General features: G+C 37.0%; 1 protein-coding gene across 1 annotated transcript in view; it reads right to left on the bottom strand.

The window, feature by feature from the left end:
- TLK1 (tousled like kinase 1) overlaps positions 1-22,586 on the bottom strand; it is a 164,296-nt gene that overhangs the window by 82,932 nt on the left and 58,778 nt on the right. Inside the window, 2 exon segments of the mRNA XM_049773535.1 lie at positions 6,908-6,979; positions 17,318-17,436. Coding sequence (XP_049629492.1) covers positions 6,908-6,979; positions 17,318-17,436 — 191 coding nt within the window.

Here is a 22,586-nt window from a genome sequence, read left to right as displayed (position 1 = left end):
ACATGTTACAAGGGAGGATTATAAAATCCAGCCACCTCCCCCAAAGTAAACTGAGAAATATATCTCAGAGTATTTAAAATGAGAGGAAGGGGGGCCAGTGAGATAGCACAGCGGTAGGGTGTTTGCCTTGCATGCAGCCTACATGGGAGGGACCCATAAGGTCCCCCAGCCTACCAGGGGCAATTTCTGGGTGCATAGCCAGGAGTATCCCCTGAGCGTGGCTGGGTGTGGTTCAGAAACCAATTAATTGATCAATAAATAAATATAATTTTTAAAAAAAGGAGAGAAAGGAAGGAGGAATAGTTATGATTTTAATATTCATTATAAATCTCACATGACCTAAAGATATTATAATTTATTTAAAATATAACAGAATTTATATTACCATAGGATAGGACCAGGAACAGCAATTACAGAGAATTCAGAGAAAGCAGAAATGGTCTTTACATTTATAAGAAGACTCTTGAAAAGGGAACTGCAAATTGATGTTTCAAGGCAGTTTCTAACTCTTGTAATACTCTGATAACCAAGAAATATGGGATCCTCTCTATGCACAGAAATTTGGACTTTTAACCAGTGATAAAGCACACAGACATGCAAACATTCTAATACATAAACTCCCTCTCCTTCGCCCCTCCCTATCATTTGCAAAATTTCCAAAGCCTATTTGTGCTTTCTCCTTTCCACTGATCATATCCCTTTAAATTTACTGTGAGGAGAAAGGCTATAAGAAATGTAATTTCATCCTAAAGAGGAAAGAATGGTCCTAATCTTCCTATCCAGAGTTAGCCTTGCCCACCCTAGGGTCTAGATCCACCACTGATAATCCTCAAGAAAAAGAACGTTTCATTTTGACTATTTTTCTCCTCTTCTTAGAATTTCCGTGTCTGATTGCAGTTCTGCTATGACCCTTTCCTAGCACAGAATGTCAAAGTCAGATACTGTTGTTTCCTTAGCTTTTAGTCAAGATTCTGCCATAGGTGGTAGTATTCACTGCCACTTTTTCTTCACTTTCCAATAGTTTCTTAATCAATCTGGCTTCTAGCTTCCACTTAAATGGTAAAATGCTATAACTTTTTATAGTCAATATCTTAAATGAATGTAATATGATTTATTTAATCATTGTTCTGCGTTGCTTTCTTCTATTTTTCTTCCACCTTTTCATCATCCACATCTTGTAAGGCTACTAATTTTTCTCCTGCATACCACTTTTGCCTGCTAACATTCTAGCACGATGAGTTCACCTAAAAAAGCAAGTTTTAAGCATTTAGATTCCTCCCACTGACAGCCTGCCTATAGAACTGGATTTTGCTGGGAGTGTGGGAGGGAGATCTAGAGATAATGATGAAAAAACGCTAGCACTTGGATGGTGGGTGTGGCGCAGCAACACTGTATACCTGAAAGATTAACAGCATTGTAAATAACTGCGTAATTTAAAAAAAATGTGTGGGGGCAGGAGCACGCACGCACGCACGCGCGTGCGCACACACACACACACACACACAGTGTGGAGGGGTCAGAGTAGTAGTATGGCAGGTAAGGCTCAATACCTGCATCACTCACACATACTCACACACACACACACACACACACACACACATACACACATAGTGTGGAGGGGTCAGAGTAGTAGTATGGCAGGTAAGGCTCAATACCAGCATCACACACACACACACACACACACACACACACACACACACACACACAGTGTGGAGGGGTCAGAGTAGTAGTATGGCAGGTAAGGCTCAATACCAACATCATCTATGGTCTCCTGAGCACTTCCAGGTGTGCAAAAGCCAGAAATAGCCCTGAGTACCGGTATGGCCCAAAAACCAAAAAAATAAAAAAATTAAAAAATGAGATTTATGTTTTTGGGTATAGGATCCTTATATAATACTTAAAATTCACTGGGGACACATATGAACTTTTATTTATGTATGTTATAACCACTGATATTTACCATGCTCAAATTTAGCACAAAAAGTTTCAAAACAACTTACTAACTTGTGAACTTAGTAAGTTCACAATTCATAAATCATCGGATTATGTTATATGACATGGCTCTGGAATTATTATAAACTCAAAAAAGGTGAATAAGTCAAATGTTTTTGTATTATCATAAACAAGGCAAATAATGTCTTAAAATTGTTACAATTCTTTTTAAACTTTTGCAGGTCCCCAAGTTTTAAAGTTCCTCAGACTCTATTTTGAGATGTGATTACTTTACCTAGGCCAAAAATTCCTATGTCATCCCTAGACTGACCTCTGATGAGCTACATATTGTATAAATGAAGAGCCATATACTTTGTTTTTTCATAGGTATCTAAAGTCAGTATTAGCCCTAAGTAAATTAATTACTTGCTATGCCAAATCTATTCATCTTCGGTTTACAATTTTATTTGTCAAAGGCACTATCATTCAGAGTATGCAAAATCTATTTTTAGTCTACATTGTCTATCTCAAAGGCACACTTATTCACATAGTAAATTTATGTACAACTCATATAAACTTTTAAATAGTACTAGATTTCTTTCTTTACTTAAAAAAAAATCATCAGATCCTACTGGTTCTACTTTTTTGGGGCCACACCTAGCAGTGTGCAGGGTTTACTGCTGGTTTTGCACTCTGGAATCACTTCTAGCAGGCTCTGGGGACCATATGAGATGCTGGAGACCGAACCTAGGTTGGCCGTGTGCAAGGCTCCAGCCCTTGGTTCTACTTTTATAAATCTAGTGGAAATCTGAGAGCTTTTAAAGCTCTTCACGTGATCTAAAGTGTATCTGGGATTGATAATCTCTGTCCTTTACTTGAACAAAGTTATCATGTTTCCATGCAGTTAACAAATCCCTCTTTCATCTCTTCATACTTTTTCACTGTCCTCTGGGATTAATTCCTAGTCTTTCTAAATAGCATTCCTCTCTTCAACTTAAGGAAGATGTCTCTTACTTGTGTTTACTTGTGCTCACTTATAAGCAAAAAGTATTATGGTTTTCTTTACTTCCACAGTACCTTATGCTTACTTCTACTATAATATAGTCCATATTGTTTATAAAAAGTTGTTTTGGCACCGAAATGAGAAGAGTGGGTGATTACAAATACCACAGTGAAGTGTGGGGGGTGGGGTGGGGTAAGTAGCCCCATGTCAATCTGTAGATATTCCTGTTTGATAGCTTAAAGGCAGGTTGCCATGGGGATGAAGAGTAAAATATTTCTTCTAAAAAGGGGAATGATGGTTGGCTAAATAAATTTGGGAATCTCTAGATTGAAACAGATAAGTAATAAATTCTTAAAAAAAATTTTGTGCTTACTGAATTTACCAAGAACAAAGTAAAACCAGCACTTTCAGATATTAGATGACTTCATTAGGGAAAAACAAAAGACTTTATGCTCCACAACTCTACATATATAAAAATAAAAAATTCACATATAAAATAATTCATATGTATGTAATCTTGATATAAAAATCTTAACTGAAGTAAACTTAATCAAACAGTGAATACAGAGGTCAAAGAGACAGCATGGTGGTAAGGTGTTTGACTTGCATGCAAGTGGTTCAAATCCCGGCATTCCACATGCCCAGCCTGCCAGGAGCGATTTCTGAGCGTAATGCCAGGAGTAACCCTTGAGCACTGCCAGGTGTGGACCCCCCCCCCCAAAAAAAAAAACAGTGAATATCAAATGCCTTAATAGTATAAAAGAAAAAGAAAAAAATAAAAACACCCCAGGAAGATTCTGTATGTCAAAATGAGTGCTAAGTTAGGAAGACAGAAAGCAGGAAAATGGAATTTTAGTAACCTAATGTCTTCTAAATCCTAACAGGAAGTAATGAGATAAAAGCTCAATTAGATATCTTTTAAAATACAGAAAAAAATATCACAATACTAAGCAAATCTAGAGATGTTGGGACCACAGAGATAAGATAGTGGATAGGGTGATGGCTCCGCATGTGGTCAACCTGGGTTGGATTCCATAAGTGCCCCACTATTTTATGAACACCAACTGTAGTAATTTCTGAGCATCACCAAATTTGGCTCCAAAATCCCCCCAAAAAATAGAAATATAGAGAAGAAGTACAGTGGAATCTGGTTGTGGAAATGGTTTTTAATAAAATAAATAGCAAACATTTTAGTATTATTTTCTCATTAAAAAAAACTATCATTACTTAAAAAATTAAAAACAGACCGGGGACAAATTACCAAAAGAATAAATTTGCATCAGGAGACAAATAATCACATAAGCTTTACTATCTGATACCAAGAAAAACAGAAGTACCCCTATACTGCACTAATGTACTCCTCAACAACTTTACTTAACAGCCCATGAATAACTGTATTTTGATATGTACGAATTTCACTCCAAAGGAATTCGTTAAGGTAAACTGTGAGGTAAAATATGGGAACCGTTTTTTCAGATAGAGTCTTATACAGAAAGAGAGTAGTCACTCCCCCCCCCCAAAAAAAAACCCTTTTTCTTTAATTCTTAAGGAAAATGTATAATCTTGCAGCGAATTCCAAAATTTTATGTTCCTGGGGCCAGAGATAGCACAGCGATAGGGTGTTCGTTTGATTTGTGCACGGCCGACCCAGGACTGACAGTGGTTCAATTCCTGGCATCCCCTATGGTCCTGTCCCGAGCCAAGAGCAACTTCTGAGCACAGAGGGAGGAGTAACCTCTGAGCACCAACAGATGTGACTCAAAAACAAAACAAAAATTATATTTCTTAACTATAATCATTAATTTGCAATCTGTTCAAGATATAGGATACAGAAAAGCACAAGTCAAGAGACCATACGACTTTTCTTTTTGCCTCAAAACTTCAATAAAAGCTAAGTTTGTTAGCCAAACTGCATATCACTGCAAATGCCATTAGTTTTTAAATTAAGAACTGAACATTCTAATGAAAAATACTGCCAAAAACTATTCTTGAAATTCTTTCAAGGAAAGTAGTATTATCTAATAAACTAATCTTTTTTAAAGAATTCAAATATCTAAACTAATCTAAAACTTAGGCTGAGAATAATGTTTATAAAAACACACATATATACATATATATGTACATATATATGTATATATACATACATATATATATACATACATATATATATATATATATATATAGCTGTTATAGGTGACCTTTTACTATGTACCATCACCTAAAAATATCTTTCTACTGGGGCCAGAGCAGTGGCACAAGTGGTAGGGCTTTGCTTTTCACATGCGATTTGATCCCCCATCGTCCCATATGGTCCCCCAAGCCAAGAGTGATTTCTGAGTGCATAGCCAGGAGTAACCCCTGATCATCACCGGGTGTGACCCCCCCTCCAAAAAAAAATCTATCTACCAAGGAACAGAGAAATCTTCAATAGGCTGAAACAAACACTTTGAATGCAGGAGGTCTAGGTTTGAATCCTAGTGCATGTTCCCCTAACACGGTCTGGAGGGCACCTGAGGGTAACCAGAAGTAATCCCTAAGCACCGCCCAGTACAAGGCCCTCTTCATTAAAAAATAAATAAAATTTCAAAAATCTATCAAAAACAGCATACTTGGTAAAAATAAATGGTTATCTATAATTACTTTATTCTCCCTTATAGTATAAAAGTTTGTGGGGGGAAAAAGCATGTGAAATTACTAAACAGATCAAATCACTGACAATATCAAGAAATGTTCCAAAGTCTAGGATACATAAAGTAAAAACATTCTTGATAGCTTTTAAAATCTGTGGTTTGACTAGATCTGAACCTACAGTGTTTAAGGATTTAGTGTAAGTGTGTAACTAGGAGAAACTAAACTGTGATCATCTGGGGCTACTAACGCTTACCTCAAGGGAACCTACTGCAGATAAAGTCCCGTCACTTGCACAGTCCTTTCAGCTGCCTGCCAGTTGTCTCTGTGGAAGGGAAAGCCTGATGAGTGAGAGCCCTATGCCACACTCCGGTGGAGTGTCAGGGTGCCTGAAGAGAACTGTGAAAAACTGAAAAACTGGAGATTCCTTGATGCTTTCAGTAACACAAGGCTAAAAAAAGATGCCACCTTTAGTTGTCCCTTTCCACTGAACACCAAAAATTAAAAGCTATGATTACTGAGTGCTAACCACCTATTTGTACTTTGAAGGTGATAAATCTACACTAGTTTAAGTAGAAAAAAGGATTAAAATTAGATTGAGGATAAATAAGTTAATCAAAAAAAGAAACACACAAACACACACACATGCATACACACATAAAAATGTGAACATGTACACAGAAATATATAATTTGAGAAGAAAAAACATTGCAGACTATAGCCATTAAAAAGTGAAGTCGCAGCATCAACAAGTAAACACCCAAAGAAATTCCTGTTTACAAATTATGAAAAGACACATTTTCATAAAGTATGCATATTACATTATGCTTAATGTAAACGACTATACTATGATCCAAATGTAAAAACCCCATGCATTTTCGTAAGGGGTTAGTAGGTGGAAAGGGAGGGAATTTTAAAATATTTTTAAAATGTGAGAAGTGAAAACCAATAGCATAAAATTCCATGGAAATTATTTCAAAGGAAGGGGGGAAACGTATATAAGTGAACCCTCAGCAGGACCAAAATAGGAAAGTCTAAAAAGAAATAATAAAAAACAAACCAAGTATTTAAAAAGCCACTAACTCCTAGAATTAATGGCTAATAACTGTCTTACATTAAGAATATCCCACAACTGTACAAATTCGAGTACAAAAGCAAACTGCATTTTCTTCTAATACCAAATATAATCTTCACTCTGAATGGTGTGCTTCCAAAGACAGAAAATATTCCTATCAGCAATTTAAGCATTAACCTTTAGCATATGGATAGATGAAGAAAAAAAGTATATATTTAAAACGGCAATTCCAGCTTTTATTTTAATATATTTTAAATTAAATTACTTACTTCTGATTCTTTGTCACTTAAAGATCCCAAGCTTCCAAAACTGTGATTAGAGCTTTCATTATTTGTTGAGGCCTGTTAAAAATTTTTGAAAAGAAAAATTAGGAGGAATTTTAAATAAGAGATGCTAAAAGTAAATAATTATCTTCATATATAAAACTAAAGTTCAAATGAGGTAAGAGAAATTTTACAGTATAAAATATCTTGGAAAGTTTTATCAATAAGTTCTGCAATCTTCTTTTTAAAAAACAATGGGGAAAGGGAGGAGTTTAAACCATACCTAATGTTCAGGAATCCATAGGTAGTGCTAGGGGACTAAATCTTGCAAGGCAAGAGTTTTAACTTGTCTTTTTTCCAGCCTTGTTATTTTACAGTATCTAACCCACTAGCTGATTTGGGGAAGGAGGAACCACACTCTGGTACTTGGTACTTGAGTGCTACTTTAGCTGTACTGAAGGACCATAAGGTGTCAGCTCCAGCCATTTGAGTGATCTCCCCAGCACAGCTGATTTTTCAGTACATCGAACTCCAAGAATGAAAGAATTGGGCTACTCTAAGTATAAAAGGATCCTAAACACTACCAAATATAAAAACAAGTGCTTCTTTTAAATATCCTACTCCTTAATTCCTTTCAAAATCATTATATTCTAACATATACATTTGCCTTTCTTCATATTAACAAACCAGAAAAGCCTTGATTTGTTTGTCTTTTACAACTGGATTAGATTTTTCCCATCTCAACGATTTAAATTGCTTCATTTAAAGATTGTTACATATCCCTTAACACATTTTAAAACATGAAAAATAAAAATGAACCATAATTTGTACAATAATGTAGGTTTTGTTTCCAATGTTTTTGTTTCCAAAATTATAAAATTTATAATTCTGTGGATATTTTGACCACAAACACATTAGATGTCTTCCAGTCATCGTAGATCAGAAGACATAATTGAAGACTGCTCAAAATAGCAGAGAGAGCTCTATAAGAAACCATACAAAGTAAACAGAACTTATGTAGGTCAATCTTATAAAAGTTAGAGTAAGATACAAAATCCTGAAAAAGCATACCAGGAACATATGATCATAAATGGTAAAGACTTCATTTTCTATACAAAACTCATTTATTATTTCAAAAAGAGTTAAAGGACTAAAAGTGACTCAGAACACAGAATATAAGCATTGAATAGCTATAAAAGGAATTCCATGAAAATCAAGGACAGATTTTCTATGATGATAAGGCATCCAGGAGAAATGCAGAGCAACTAGCCCAGAAAACAATAAAAAGTTTCAAATGATGACTCAAAATATTGAAGCATATGCTTTGCGTGCAGAAGCCTCAAATTCAATCTCTTGCACTGGATGGTCCCCAGAGCTGTGCCAAGAGTTGCCCCAGAGGACTGTCAGCTGTGCACACTTCCCCCAAAATTATATATATATATGTCAAAGAAAAAATAAAAGAGGTCAAAAGTAGGACTTGTATTTGAAAAAAGAGAAATTCCAAGTACAAGTTCTCCATACCTCTGTTGTGAATACTTACAATAAATAATACAACTAGCCAAAATCTGGAAAACAACCCCTTTGCCTGTGAACAGGTAAGTTGATAAAGAAACTGTATACACAGCTGTTAGGAAAAGTGAAGTTATGAAATATGCTTATACATGGATGAATATGGAGAGTATTAGTTATACTGAGCAAAATGAATCAGAAGGAAAGGGAAAGACAGAATGATCACGTGTGGAATATATATATATATATTAATCTTAAGTGCATTACCATAAATTATAAAGTCAAACTCAGACAGGGGCCATAAGACAGCCTGCACACTGTCAACCCTAGTACCTGATACTCAGTACTACCAGGAATGAGTCCTAACCACTGCCAGCAATAGCTCCAAAACAAACAAAATCCAATGCAAAAGGCTACATATTATAATACATATTTCAATTACATTATATTCTTTTTTTTTTTTTTTTTTTTTTTTTTTTTGGTTTTTTGGCCACACCCGGTGACGCTCAGGGGTTACTCCTGGCTATGCGCTCAGAAGTCGCTCCTGGCTTGGGGGACCATATGGGACGCCGGGGATCGAACCGCGGTCCGTCTCCTAGGCTAGCGCAGGTAAGGCAGGCACCTTACCTCGAGCGCCACCGCCCGGCCCCAACATTATATTCTTATACAGGTGAAGCTGTAAGCTCAGAAAACAAATCAGCAGTTGTCAAGGGCAACCTATAGGTCTGCCTACAGAAGGACATGTTGGAATACTTAAAAAACTGCTTTATATAATAATTACTGGAATCGTTACACAATTGTATAGTTTGCCAAAACATATAGAATTATGTAATAAAAGGATGAAATCAACTAAATAAAAATATAACTTAATAAAAATCAGGTGGGGGCATGTGAGAATCTCATAAATGATCACTTTGAATCTACATTTTTTTAAATGAACAATTTGATTTCATGGATGGCCATGAAACAAATCAAAGTAATAAGGAAGCAAATTATGAAGCAGTACTCAGTGGGGAAAAATAGTGAAAGATAGAATCCCAAATCTTTTGTTTCCAAATAGAGTTCAAATTCAGCAAGACTCAATAGAAAAGAAAAACATGTAAAAGAGTAAAACTAATAAAGGTTTTAAAATATATGTATTAAATTATACTTTCATGAAATAAAATGAATCAATAAACTAAGTAGCATTAAAGAAATTAAATGATAGAAGACCTCCTTTCCCAAAAATCTGCAGGGCAAAACTGGCTTCATGCTCTTCCTATGAACATATACAAGTTGCTAGGGAAAAAAAATCAAAACTCAAAAAAAGTGGGGGCAGTTCATTTCATGGGACTAGTGTAATAATGATTTATAAAACACATAAATTGGCTGTGGAATTATCTCCAAGGACTGAAGCACATGCTTCCATTAAAGAAGATCTAGTTTGATCCCTGGTACTACACATCACCAAGCACTACAGGGAGTAGACCAGCCTCTACAGTGTGGCCCTCCAAAATCTCACTCATAGACACCCCCACACCCCCACACACTGCTTCTCTTGGGGTAAAATATGTTGTATCTTGAGAGGAATGTGGACTATAGGAATTTATACATTTGTAAAAAAAAATCAGAAATGATACTCTTAGAAACATATGTGTAAAAGTCTAAAATAGTTTTTCATTGTATCCAGTAAATTTTTTAAAAAAGGGATTTTGGTTGTTTTGTTGTTTTTTTTTTTTAATTTTTATCATGACCAAAGTGCATTACAAAACTTTCACTGCATCATTTATGGTACATAGTGACAATGAATGAGGGGCATTCCCACCACCAGTGCTGTCCTCCCTCCGCACCTATTCCCAGTATGCATTCCAGATCTCCCTCCTTTACCCCCCAGAATGCTAGTGCAACTGGTCTCCACTTTACAGCTTGTTGTAGATTGAGCATCCATTCCACCGTCATTGGAGATAAAAAGGATAAGAAAAAGGGAGAAAAAAAAATTTGGTGACAACTAGCAAAAAAAGAAAGAAGAGAGAGAAAAGAAAAAAGGAAAAAAAAAAAGGAAAAAAATGGACCCAGCAAATAAAAATAAAAATAAATCTCTAAATAATAACCACAGAGTGAAAAAAGAAAGAGAAAAGTGGAAGAAAAAAGAGAAGTAAAATAAAGTCAAAAACTAACAAATCAAAACAAAACAAGAAAAAGTATGGGTGCTGGAGTGGCAGGGTTTGGCATTCCCACTTTTTTTTTTTTCCATAGGCACAGTAAGCATTGGGGAAGAAAGGGAATTCCCGTGGCCTAAGAGATTCAGGGTTTCTCCATCCTTGAAGATGCCATCATGGGATCAACCCCTGGCTCCATATATACTCATTACCCCATCCCAAAAGGCTTTTTTGTGATGCCAGGAAAGTTTCCTCTTGGTTGTGTGTGAGAAAAATCAAGCCACTGTAGGTAGTGATCTTGTTACTTGCGCAGGTTATAGGTCAGGGTCTAGGATAGAGTCTCTAGGTTCTAGAGGTTCCTATCCATCGTTGTTGTGTTCAGTCTTCTGTAACACTTGCTCCCTGTTTTCGTTCAGTCCCTAAGCCGAAGCCTAGGATATTATGGATCCAAAGGTTCTGCTCAGTCTCTGTTGTCCAAGTTGGACCTCTGCAATAAGACATCTTGTTGTTGTTGTAGTTTTTTATGTGTCCTGGGCTACAGCCTAGAGTAGGGTTTTCCTTATTAGTCCCAAGGTCGGTTGTTTTTTTTAATGTGTATTTAAAACATATAGTTATTAGTGTTTTCTAGAAACACTAATAAACATACTATTTGATGTTTATTTCAGTGTCAACACAAAAAGTAACAGAAAGGTCATGGATATGGCTCAAAGGCAAAGCGCATGCCTTACATGTACAAGACATAGACTCAATCCCAATGCACATATGCGACCCTAGAGGCCAGAAATTATATAGTTCAATATCAGAGTACATACCTAGCATTGTCTGAGACCTTGAGTTAGATCCCTACTACCTTGTGGCCCTCAGGCACTACTTGATGTGGTCTTGGTGATACTTGAACACAAACAGGGTAGCCTGAGCACCACCAAACAAAGAATCAAGATGATGAACAGAGAATCACTAGAAAAAGCCCTGATACCCCCCATCTCCAGACCAGCAATGTTGGGGTAGCCCCTATAAAAATAAATCACCACCACCGACAACAAAATAATATGGTTGCACATTAAAATGAGAAAATACTATACATACAAATAAGATCCTATCTAATAGAGATTGGAATACACAAATCTTGTAGTGCAAAGGGACCTTACACCCTGAACATTGACATAATGACCTGGCACAGGCCTCAGAAGAAAGGGCATTTTCCATTCACCCTGAACCAGGGAAGACATCCATGAAACATCCAAGTTTATCTATAACATCACCTGGAAGCAATCCTCTAACACGGAAGACCCTACCACTGCCCAGACATCGACCTACTCAAAAGAGACTTCCCTTAACACTGAGAAGACTTAACAATAACGACCTGCATACAGGACAGGGCTTCCTGCATTGCCCTTTAATGGTGAGGTGAAACGAGAGGACACCCCACATCCTGACTTCAATGTAGGATATGCAGATTCCAGGATCTTTAATACAGGAACATGATACCAACAACAGAGACTGTATGAAAAGTGTGTTGGCACTACGGACAATGTCTTGGATTGGACGATCTAGCTTGCCTGGAGCCTAGAGTTGGTCTTATGCCAGGAAACTTCAGGGGTAGGGTCTCTTTGTATTTAGGCCAAGGTTATTCCTTTCCCTACCTCTCATATTTTGGTGGGCCTATGCAAACAACAATTGCCACTCTAACACCGTTTTTACTGTGCTCCTTTGACTCTAATCCTTAAAAAAAAAAAACCTACTTAAAATTTGAGGTTAACTTAAGCTAATATGCATGTACATGGAAATGTAAAAAATATTATGCCTCTAATGTTTAAGGAGTTACGTAAGTTTTATGGCTTTAGATTGTATTGTGTGCTGTTAAGAAATATTATAATGTGTTACAATCTGGGGACTTGAGGGGCAAAGTAATTGTACATGGATTCTGTTTTATTTATCTTAATGTTCTTTGGCTGAAAGTTCAAAGTTAAGATATCAGCAAGGGGACTTCTTCTGAGAATTATGTTATGGGTGATTGTCCTTCCACTGTAACTTTACCTTGTCCTCTTTCTTTGCATCTTTGTTCTCATAATTAAAAATAAAAAAATAATAATAATATGGTTGATCACATTAGTCCAAAGATGAAAAGTTTAGATTATTTTCAACCCAAACCAAAAAATATTTTAGTCCAATAACATTTATAATGTTTTAAAACAAAAACAGAAATAAAATATTTCTCCTTCAAGATAGTTATGAAGGGGCCAGAGAGATAGCACAGTGGTGTTTGCCTTGCAAGCAGCCGATCCAGGACCTAAGGTGATTGGTTTGAATCTCGGAGTCCCATATGGTCCCCCGTGCCTGCCAAGAGCTATTTCTGAGCAGATAGCCAGGAGTAACCCCTGAGCACTGCCGGGTGTGGCCCAAAAGCTAAAAAAAAAAAAAGATAGTTTTGATGATATGCACAAAACTGTGAATATAATTTAACGAGGAAACTTTAGAAAATTCCTCTTGACACAGTACCAAATGTCACAATCAATACTATATAAAATATTTAATATCTTAAATATTTCAAATATTTAAAAACTGTCATTTTAGAAGAATTTTTTTCTTAGAAAAACCTAGAGAACAGAGTGCCGGAGTGATATCACAGCAGGGAGGGCATTTGCTTTGCAAGTGGCAGACCCACGTTCACTCCCAGCATCTCATATGGTTCCCTAAACACTGCCAAAAGTAATATGTGAGTGCAGAGCCAGGAATAACTCCTGAGCCAGCCTGATGTGGCCAAAAACCAAACAAACAAAAAACTACAAAAGCAACAACAACAAACTAGAGCATAAGCAAGCTATATTAAAACCAAAAAAAAAAAAAAAAAAGATCAAAAGTGACACTCCTATATATACAAGCCAACCTAAAAAAACCTTTCAATTTCTGTAGAAAAAATTGAAGAGAAATACTTCGTGTACAAAGATAGGACATTACATATGGATTTAAATACTTCCCAAATTAATCTAGAAAGAATGCATTCAGGATAAAAATTTTAAAAGAAAGAAATGAACAAATGTCTTCCTTTTACAAATAAAGGTCATAGTTACAAATGAAAATTTAAAAGATTAGCTCTGAACACAATTGTTTTATTATGTTAAAGGGTGCTTGCCTTGCATGTGACTGACCAGATTTAATGCCTGTCCTCAGACTTGTCCTCCCCAGACCTTCCAGAAGTAATCCTTTAGCACAGAGCCAGGAGTAAGAGCTGAGTATAGTTAGGTGTGACCAAAAAAATAAATAAAAATAAAAGTTGTTTTTTTTTTTTTTGTTTTGTTTTTGGGTCACACCCAGCGGTGCTCAGGGGTTACTCCTGGCTGTCTGCTCAGAAATAGCTCCTGGCAGGCACGGGGACCATATGGGACACCGGGATTCGAACCAACCACCTTTGGTCCTGGATCGGCTGCTTGCAAGGCAAACGCCCAATGTAACATAAGGAATATTTTAGAAACAAACGTGTGTATTATACAAAGAAACGATGTCTAATATAAGTTGCATCATAAATCAGTGGAAAAACTAGATGATTTAAGAAGCACTATTAAGGGCCGGGCGGTGGCGCTAAAGGTAAGGTGCGCCTGCCTTGCCTGCGCTAGCCTTGGACGGACCGCGGTTCGATCCCCCGGTGTCCCATATGGTCCCCCAAGCCAGGAGCAACTTCTGAGCACATAGCCAGGAGTAACCCCTGAGTATTACCGGATGTAGCCCAAAAACCAAAAAAAAAAAAAAAAGAAGCACTATTAAGAGTAGTTCAACAGATAAAATTAAATTGAGTCCCTATCAAAACTACATAAGGGTAAGGCACAAATCATTAAAGAATGTGAAAATAAAACCATAAAATTAACAGAATAACTTCAAGGCATGAAGTAGGAAGGATACTATTTAAATCTTGGAACACTTATGGTTTTAGATTCCACTAAACTCAATTTTTGTGCTTTGAGCTTCTTTTTTTTTTTTTGAGTACTTTCAATATTTTTAAAGATTGGAGATTGGTATTCTACGACTTTTATTTTTTCCCTTGTTTAGGAGTGAGAGAAAGGGTGTGAGTTAGCACTGAGGTGGTGTGTGCTGATATTATATTATAATTAAAACTTATTTAGAAAGTTTTTAATTAAAACTTATTTAGGGGGGGAAGAAAGAGAGGTGTATGTTTAAGAACACAGGATTCTCAAAAAGAAAAAAAAAAAAAAAAAAACCCCACAGGATTCTCCAGAGTAGAAATAAGCACGAAATAAATAGAGACTACCAGTAACATGTGTTCAAGGGAGAACATAGGGTTGAAGTCAAGCCAAATGTGTGTTGTTTAAAGCAACTAAATTTATTGCAATTTATGACAGTAGAAGTAGAAAAAATGTTTTAATTTAATAATTTTAAAGGATGTATTCATGTCATGAATTATCATTTTCAGATATCTTCTTTTTTTTTGCCCAAAGTGTTGCATGAATACTAAGAGACCAGAAACATTGTTGCTGTGATATTGTTTAGCTTTCACTGATTTACTATGCTAGTTGGGAAATAAGAAACTCAAGTGTCCACCCAAAATGGTCAAGAAAAGAAAATGACAAAAGATGGCATTGTCTTATAAGACAAATCAGAAAATAAATACCAAGAAATAGCAGCATTTCAAAATTAAAATTGAAGGCTGGAGCAATAGTACAGCGTGTAGAGCATTTGTCTTGCAAGGAGCTGACTGAGTTTATCCCTGGCAGGTATCCCATATGGTCCCACTAAGCCTCAGTAGGAGTGATCCCTACATGCAGAGCAAAAAGTAAGCCCTGTGCACTGCCAATGTAGTTTAAAACCAAACCAAACCAAAAAATTTAAACTGATGGTGACATTTACTATATAAATAAAATCTCAGTAATAAAATCACTATACCACGTATGAATTTTGTACATTTAACAAATCAATAAATTCAACCATATATTTCAAAGAAAATTAGGAGGAGCAGAATATTCTTATCAGTCATTTAACTAAAAGACTTCATCATAAATCATTCTGCAACTAAAAACCTGGATCATCAAACTAGGCTTGACAGACACATGACTAAACCTTTTTGATGGTTGCATACCAAAGTCTTAATAAAAATGGTGTTTAATACTTAGTAAAATTTTTACCAAAGTTATTTTTCATTTTAACTTTATTCCTACTGCTATAAATTATTAGTTATATAACTTGATAAATGTAAAATCAGTAAGAAAAAAGTCTGACCCAAAAGGTTAACGGTGGTGGCCTGTATTTCTTAGTCAAATTTTGAGCATGGGTGATATAGATTATACAGCCAGTAGGGTGCTTGCCTTGTATGTGGCGACACATGTTTGATCTTTGGTACCACATATGTTCCCCCAAGCCAATCAGGAGTGATCCCTGAGTGTTGAATTAGGATTAAATCCTGAGCACTGCCAGGTATGACTCCATAAAAACAAAAACAAAATTTCAGCATTACAGAACTTTAAAACAAAAAACTAGTAAGGTTTGAATATGCTAAATTATGACATTAGTTCATAAAAGGGTCCATGAGTAAAGCAAATAGATATGATAACATGGGATAAGTCATTACTCTTATTCTTACCTTCAAATTGTAAAATATGAATGGATATGAGAAAATAAAATTGAAAAGTAAAAAGGCAATTCTCACAGAAAAATAAAAATCGAAAACAATTTATACGGAACCCTCAAAATACTTCAAAAGCACAACAAATATTCAAAGGGAGATGCTAAATGAACTGCAATGAATGACTGGCACAATGAAGATCAGAGTGTGACCCTGGCACCACATTATTACTTTAGCATTAAACTGGGAGTAGTCAACACTGTTGGATGTGGTCCAACACCCCCTCAAAAAACCCAAGTAATTTGAATGATAACAAGTATTTCTGAGATGTGAAGAATATAAACATTTAATGTATTCTGTTGCAAATTCGAATCAGTTTTGTATTACTGTCCTAATACCAGTATTTTATTACTTATGTACTCTTAAGACCTGATATTTTTGTACTTAAAAGACTATATCTTAAATTTTCACAAAGGGTCATAAGAGAACAGGACAAGAAATTCACTGCACGGTGACAATCTGATATCTATCTTTGTAATGTGTAAACAATTTGCTATTGGGGCCGGAGAGATAGCATGGAGGTAAGGTGTTTGCCTTTCATGCAGAAGGTCATTGGTTCGAATCCCAGCATCCCATATGGTCCCACGAGCCTGCCAGGAGCGATTTCTGAGCATGGAGCCAGGAGTAAACCCTGAGCACTGCCGGGTGTGACCCAAAAACAAACAAACAAACAAAAACAATTTGCTATTGTGATGAGACCAATACACAAATGGGTAAGACACTTACCTTGCATGTGGCCGACTTGTGTTTGATCCCCAGCAATCCACATAATACCCTAAGCCTGCCAGGAGTGATTCCTGAGTGCAGAGCCAAGAGTAAACCCCAAGAATCACTGGGTGTGGGACAGGAGAGATGGCATGAAGGTAGGGCATTTGCCTTGCATGCAGAAGGATGGTGGTTCAAATCCTGGCATCCCATATGGTCCCCTGAGCCAGCCAGGAGCGATTTCTGAGCGTAGAGCCAGGAGTAACTCCTGAGCACAACCCCAGAGCGCTGCCAGGTATGGCCCAAAAAACAAAATAAAACAAACAAACAAAAAAATCACTGGGTATGACCCTCCCAAATGAAATTTGCTCTTAAGCACGTATTTATATTTTCTTTTAAAGAAAATCAAATAAAGATGGTAATTTTACTCACTTTAGCTCCAACACTGCAACTGCCAGTGCTTCCAGTGCTCCCACTTGCCACACCTGTAAATCTAGCCTCCAATAATTCTTGTCTTCTTGGATCCAAACTATGAAGTTCATCCATTGCACCTGTTGAACAGAAAAAAATACATGCACACACATATATATATAGGTACATAACAAATATAAAATATATAATTGCATGATCACTTGAATTCTGAAATTTGCATGGTCAACAATGCATTTTGAAAATAGACAAAATTAAAAGACTTAAGATTTTTCTACAACTTTCATATTCATTTACAAAACAACACTTTTGGCTGCAATGCACAGTGAAAAATACAGTTTCCTACTGACTCAGTAACTAGATAAATACATGGATTAAAAATCTCCATAGGGGGTCCGGGCGGTGGCGCTAAAGGTAAGGTGCCTGCCTTGCCTGCGCTAGCCTTGGACTGACCGCGGTTCGATCCCCCGGCATCCCATATGGTCCCCCAAGCCAGGAGCAACTTCTGAGCACATAGCCAGGAGTAACCCCTGTGCATTACCGGGTGTGGCCCAAAAACCAAAAAAAAAAAAAAAAAAAAAAAAAAAATCTCCATAGGGGCCAGAGAGATAGCATGGAGATAAGGCATTTGCCTTTCATGAAGACGGTCATTGGTTCAAATCCCAGCATCCCATATGGTCCCCCAAGCCTGCCAGGAGCAATTTCTGAGCCTGGAGCCAGGAGTAACCCCTGAGTGCTGCCGGGTGTGACCCAAAAACCATAAATAAATTTAAAAAAAAATCTCCACAATTAGAAAAGTGAGTAACAGGGCCGGGCGGTGGCGCTAGAGGTAAGGTGCCTGCCTTGCCTGCGCTAGCCTTGGACGGACCACGGTTCGACCCCCCATATGGGGGATCCCATATGGTCCCCCAAGCCAGGAGCAACTTCTGAGCGCATAGCTAGGAGTAACCCCTGAGCGTCAATGGGTGTGGCCCAAAAACCAAAAAAAAAAAAAAGAAAAAGAAAAGTGAGTAACATGCACCTGACCCTGGTTCAACCCCATAATTACAAGATGCCTAGGCATTAGTCCCAGATTTTTCTGGAGAATTTCGGGAGTGGCCTCAGTAGGCCCCAGAAATGGCAGATCCAAGTAGTGCTGCATACTCACACCCCAGTATTTAACCACTAGCCCAGTTGGTTGAGTATCACTGGTAGTGGCTCCTAGGCTCAGTTCCAAGACCATACCACAAAGAAAGTTCCCACGAATACTTCTTCTACATACGGATCCCTCTATGATTATCCAATCTACTCTAGGATATTAAAAATGAAAACACTGGGGGCCAGGGATTTGAAGTCATACACTGCATGCCTAGTACACAGAGGCTCTAGGTTTGATAATATCTAGAACCAAACCACATACGCGTCAAAAAAAGGGGGGGGGACGACAAAGAGACACACAGATTGAGAGAAGCTTTTGTTTACTGTTTTAAACATACAGCTTTCATAGTGCAATCTCCCTATACAATGCTTGTATAGAATTTTTCCCTCCCCGCTTATATAGAATTTTAACTACTCTAACTGCATTTTAAAAATGGTAACGACTGCTTCATTGTCACATAACAAGAATTTCTTGTATTAAAAAAGGTAGTTTTCACATCTAAGATAATGGTTTTAAAACAGCTGCCTTAAGAATAAAGGGGGAAGCCCAAAGACTCTATTAAAGATTATTAGAAAATATAAATGAGCATAGCAAAGTACAGTTTACAAAACAGTAAGAACCTGCTGTATTATATTCAAATGAGATTAAGCTATTAAGAAAAATAATCCCACTTAAAATCGTACCAAAAATTGTAAATACCTGTGTAAATTTAATGAAGGGATGTAAGAACCATACAACAAAAACTATAAGACAATTATAAAGAGAATAGAATTTAAGTGGTAGAAATATATTCCATTTCAGCACAGCAGAGATGAGGACAGGAGGACCACAACAAAGCTTGCCACAAATAGCAGGAGAGAGCAGTTAAGAGGAGAGAGGTACCACTATGACAATAAGAATTGGAAATGATCACGCTGGACAAGAACTAGGTACTGAAAGATGATAAAGTTACCCCTTCAGTAACTACAAACCAGTTTTTGTGTAAAAAAAAAAAACAGGGAACGGGGGGGGGTGTCCTGTGGCAAAGAGGGAGGGCTGAAGGGAAACTGAGGACTGGTGGTGGGAAATGTGCACTGGTGAAGGATACTGTACATTGTATGACTGAAACTCAATCACTAACAACTTTGTAACTGTGTATCTTGCAGTAATTAAAGAATTTATTTTAAAAAATACTCATTTGGGGCCAGTGCAATAGCATAGCAGGTCAGGCATTTCCCTTGCATGCAGCTGACCCAGGCTCAATCCTCAGTCTCCCATATGCATCACCCCCACCCCCGGACCTGATTTCTAAATGTAGAACAAGAAATAACCTGAATGCAGCCAGGTGTGGCCCAAAGCCTCCCCCGCACTCCAAATTTCATTTTACTGAAAGCAACACATAGATGAATTGAGGTTCTTCATAAAAATAAATGAGGTCCTGGGACCTGAGAAATAGTAAAGCAGATAGGGCATTTCCTTGCCTGTAGTTGACCCTAGTTCAGTCCCCAGCACCCCATAATCCCCATGAGCATGGCCAGGAGCGATCTTTGAGCACAGTTAGTTGTAGTACCCAACACCCTCCTCCCAAAAAGAAATCCTTAAAAATATCCCAATGAAATATATTAAAAGCACGAACCAATAATACAAAAGCTTATATGGAATAATAATAAAAGTCAAACAGCTAGGGGCTGAAGTGGTGACGCAGCGGTAGGGCTTTGCCTTGCATGCGGCTAACCTAGGATAAACCACAGTATAATCACCCAGCATCCCATTTGGTCCCCCAAGCCAGGAGCAATTTCTGAGTGCATGGCCAGGAGTATCGAGTGTCAGTGGATATGGCCCCAACCCCCTCACCCCAAAGGTTAAACAGCAAAAGCCATCCTGAGAAAAAAAGAAAAATGGAGGCACTATGTTACACAGTGACAGTAATGAGAGCCTGAGAGATAGCATAGTAGGGCATTTGCCTTGCAGGCGGCCGACCTGGAACAAATACAGGTTCAATTCCCAGTATTCCATATGTCCCCGAGCCTGCCAGGGGCAACTTCTGAGTGCAGAGCCAAGAGTAATCCTGGGTTATGGCCCCAAAATCAAAATAAATAGTTTTTTTGTTTGTTTGTTTGTTTTGGTTTTTGGGTCACACCCGGCAGCACTCAGGGGTTACTCCTGCCTCTATGCTCAGAAATCGCTCCAGGCTGGCTCGGGGGATCATATGGGATGCCAGGATTTGAACCGCCATTCTTCTGCATGCAAGGCAAATAAATACCTTACCTTCATGCCTTCAGCCCCCAAATAGTCTTTTTTTTTTTAAGTAACAGGAACTAAAACGCTATACAAAAAAGGCCACTAGAGTCTAGTGTCTGAAATAAGTTCATACATCTATCAACACTTGATTTGTGACAAAGGACTCATGACGTGCAATGGAGGAAAATGTCTTCAATGTACATAAAAGTGGACAAGGAAGGAGAGAGAGGGAAAGGAAATGGAAGTGGATTATGTTCTAATTCCATACAGAAAAATAATTTCAAAATGGATTACAAACCTGGATGTAAGGCCTATAGCCAAAAATTAAGTAAAATACATCATAGGTTAAAAAATTTCAAGTCAAGAGCATTATGTTTTAGGGCACTCAACTCCAAAAGCCAGAGCAATATAAACAAGCAATTCGGACATCAGATTTAAGAGAATTTCAAAATAAATAATTAAAATAAAAGAGCCTTTTAAATGGACAGGTTCACATATCACATAACTAATAAGGTTTTAACATCCAAGATACATAAAGAACTTAAGAATCATAACAACAATAAAACAAGCAACTTAAACAGATAACAGATGGTCAAAAATTACATGAGACACCATCTCCTATCTGTGTGAATAGCTTTTATCGAAATGAGTAACAAATACTGGCATGAAAAGGGAAATGTGGGAAAAAGGAAACTCTTGTACATTGTAGGTCAATATGATAATTGGAGCAATCATCTTGGAGAAACTAATATAGAACTATCTGCAAAAAATAAAGACTACCATATACCCAACAATTCTACTTTCACATAGAATCTGAAGAATGTTAAAGTATAAATTTCAAAAAGGTTTACATCACCACAATGTTAGAATAGCTAAGATACTAGAAACCCAACAGAGATGACTGATAAGATGTATTTATAATACAACAGAAAACTACTTCACAATTTAGAAGGAATAAAATTATCACTGGCAGCAAATAGAAAGAACTGAGAGATAATGAGTAAGAAATTTAACCAGAAGGAGAAAGACAAATATTAAATTAGGTGCATAATATAAAGTACATAATATATAAGAAATACAATCAATGAACAAAAACAAAACAAACCTGTAGATTTTGACAACAAAGTTGTGGTTACCTGAAAGAGGTTGGTCAGAAGAAAGAATGAAGGGGCTTAACAGAGAATGGCGGGTGTCAAATATTTATTTGAAAATAATTTGAAAAAATACGGTTAAAGGGGGCAAATTTGCTACCAGTGTACAATTACTACTATGCAGATTAAGGTACTACAAATTCTAGGTAAAATTTAATATTAAATGTTCTTTTATCTATGTCTGTTACTTCTCTGATAAAGTGTAACTGCATAAGACTGACTTGCTGGACTAGAGAGATACTACAATACCAGTACTTGTATGAGGCCAGCCCTAATTCAATCGATTGTCTCCTTCCCACCCCACCTTTGACCCTTGAGCAAAAGTAGTCACGAGTGATCCCGGAGAGCAGAGCCTAGAGGTAGCACAGAGCACAGCTAGGTGTGCCCACCTTTAAAAACTAAAAAAAGTGATTTGCCAGGGAAGTAAAAGGTTATTACCAGAACCTAGAATTCCCAAAATATTCTAAAGCTCTTTTATAGTCATTCTCTAAAGGTTAATGACATTACCGTCCTTATCTTTTAAAATGTCTTTCCTTGCCCATTATCTTCATCTAGAGCGAGGATAATAATAAAATGATAATAAATGATAAATAAAAAATTATCACTTTTGCATCCTGACACATTTCCCCACTCCATTCATCCTTCTTAAAGTGGATTTTTACTTCCTTTGAAAAGCTAAATCCTATACTTCCTGCCTATTCCTTGATACCCAAGGATCTGTATTTATGCCTATTACATAAATATCTTACAACTTTTCCCTCCA

The sequence above is a fragment of the Suncus etruscus genome, chromosome 5 (genome assembly GCF_024139225.1).
Source record: "Suncus etruscus isolate mSunEtr1 chromosome 5, mSunEtr1.pri.cur, whole genome shotgun sequence".
Classification (NCBI taxonomy): Eukaryota; Metazoa; Chordata; class Mammalia; order Eulipotyphla; family Soricidae; genus Suncus; species Suncus etruscus.
The sequence above is the reverse complement of the archived record's forward strand: the minus strand, read 5'-3'. Positions and strand labels throughout refer to the sequence as shown.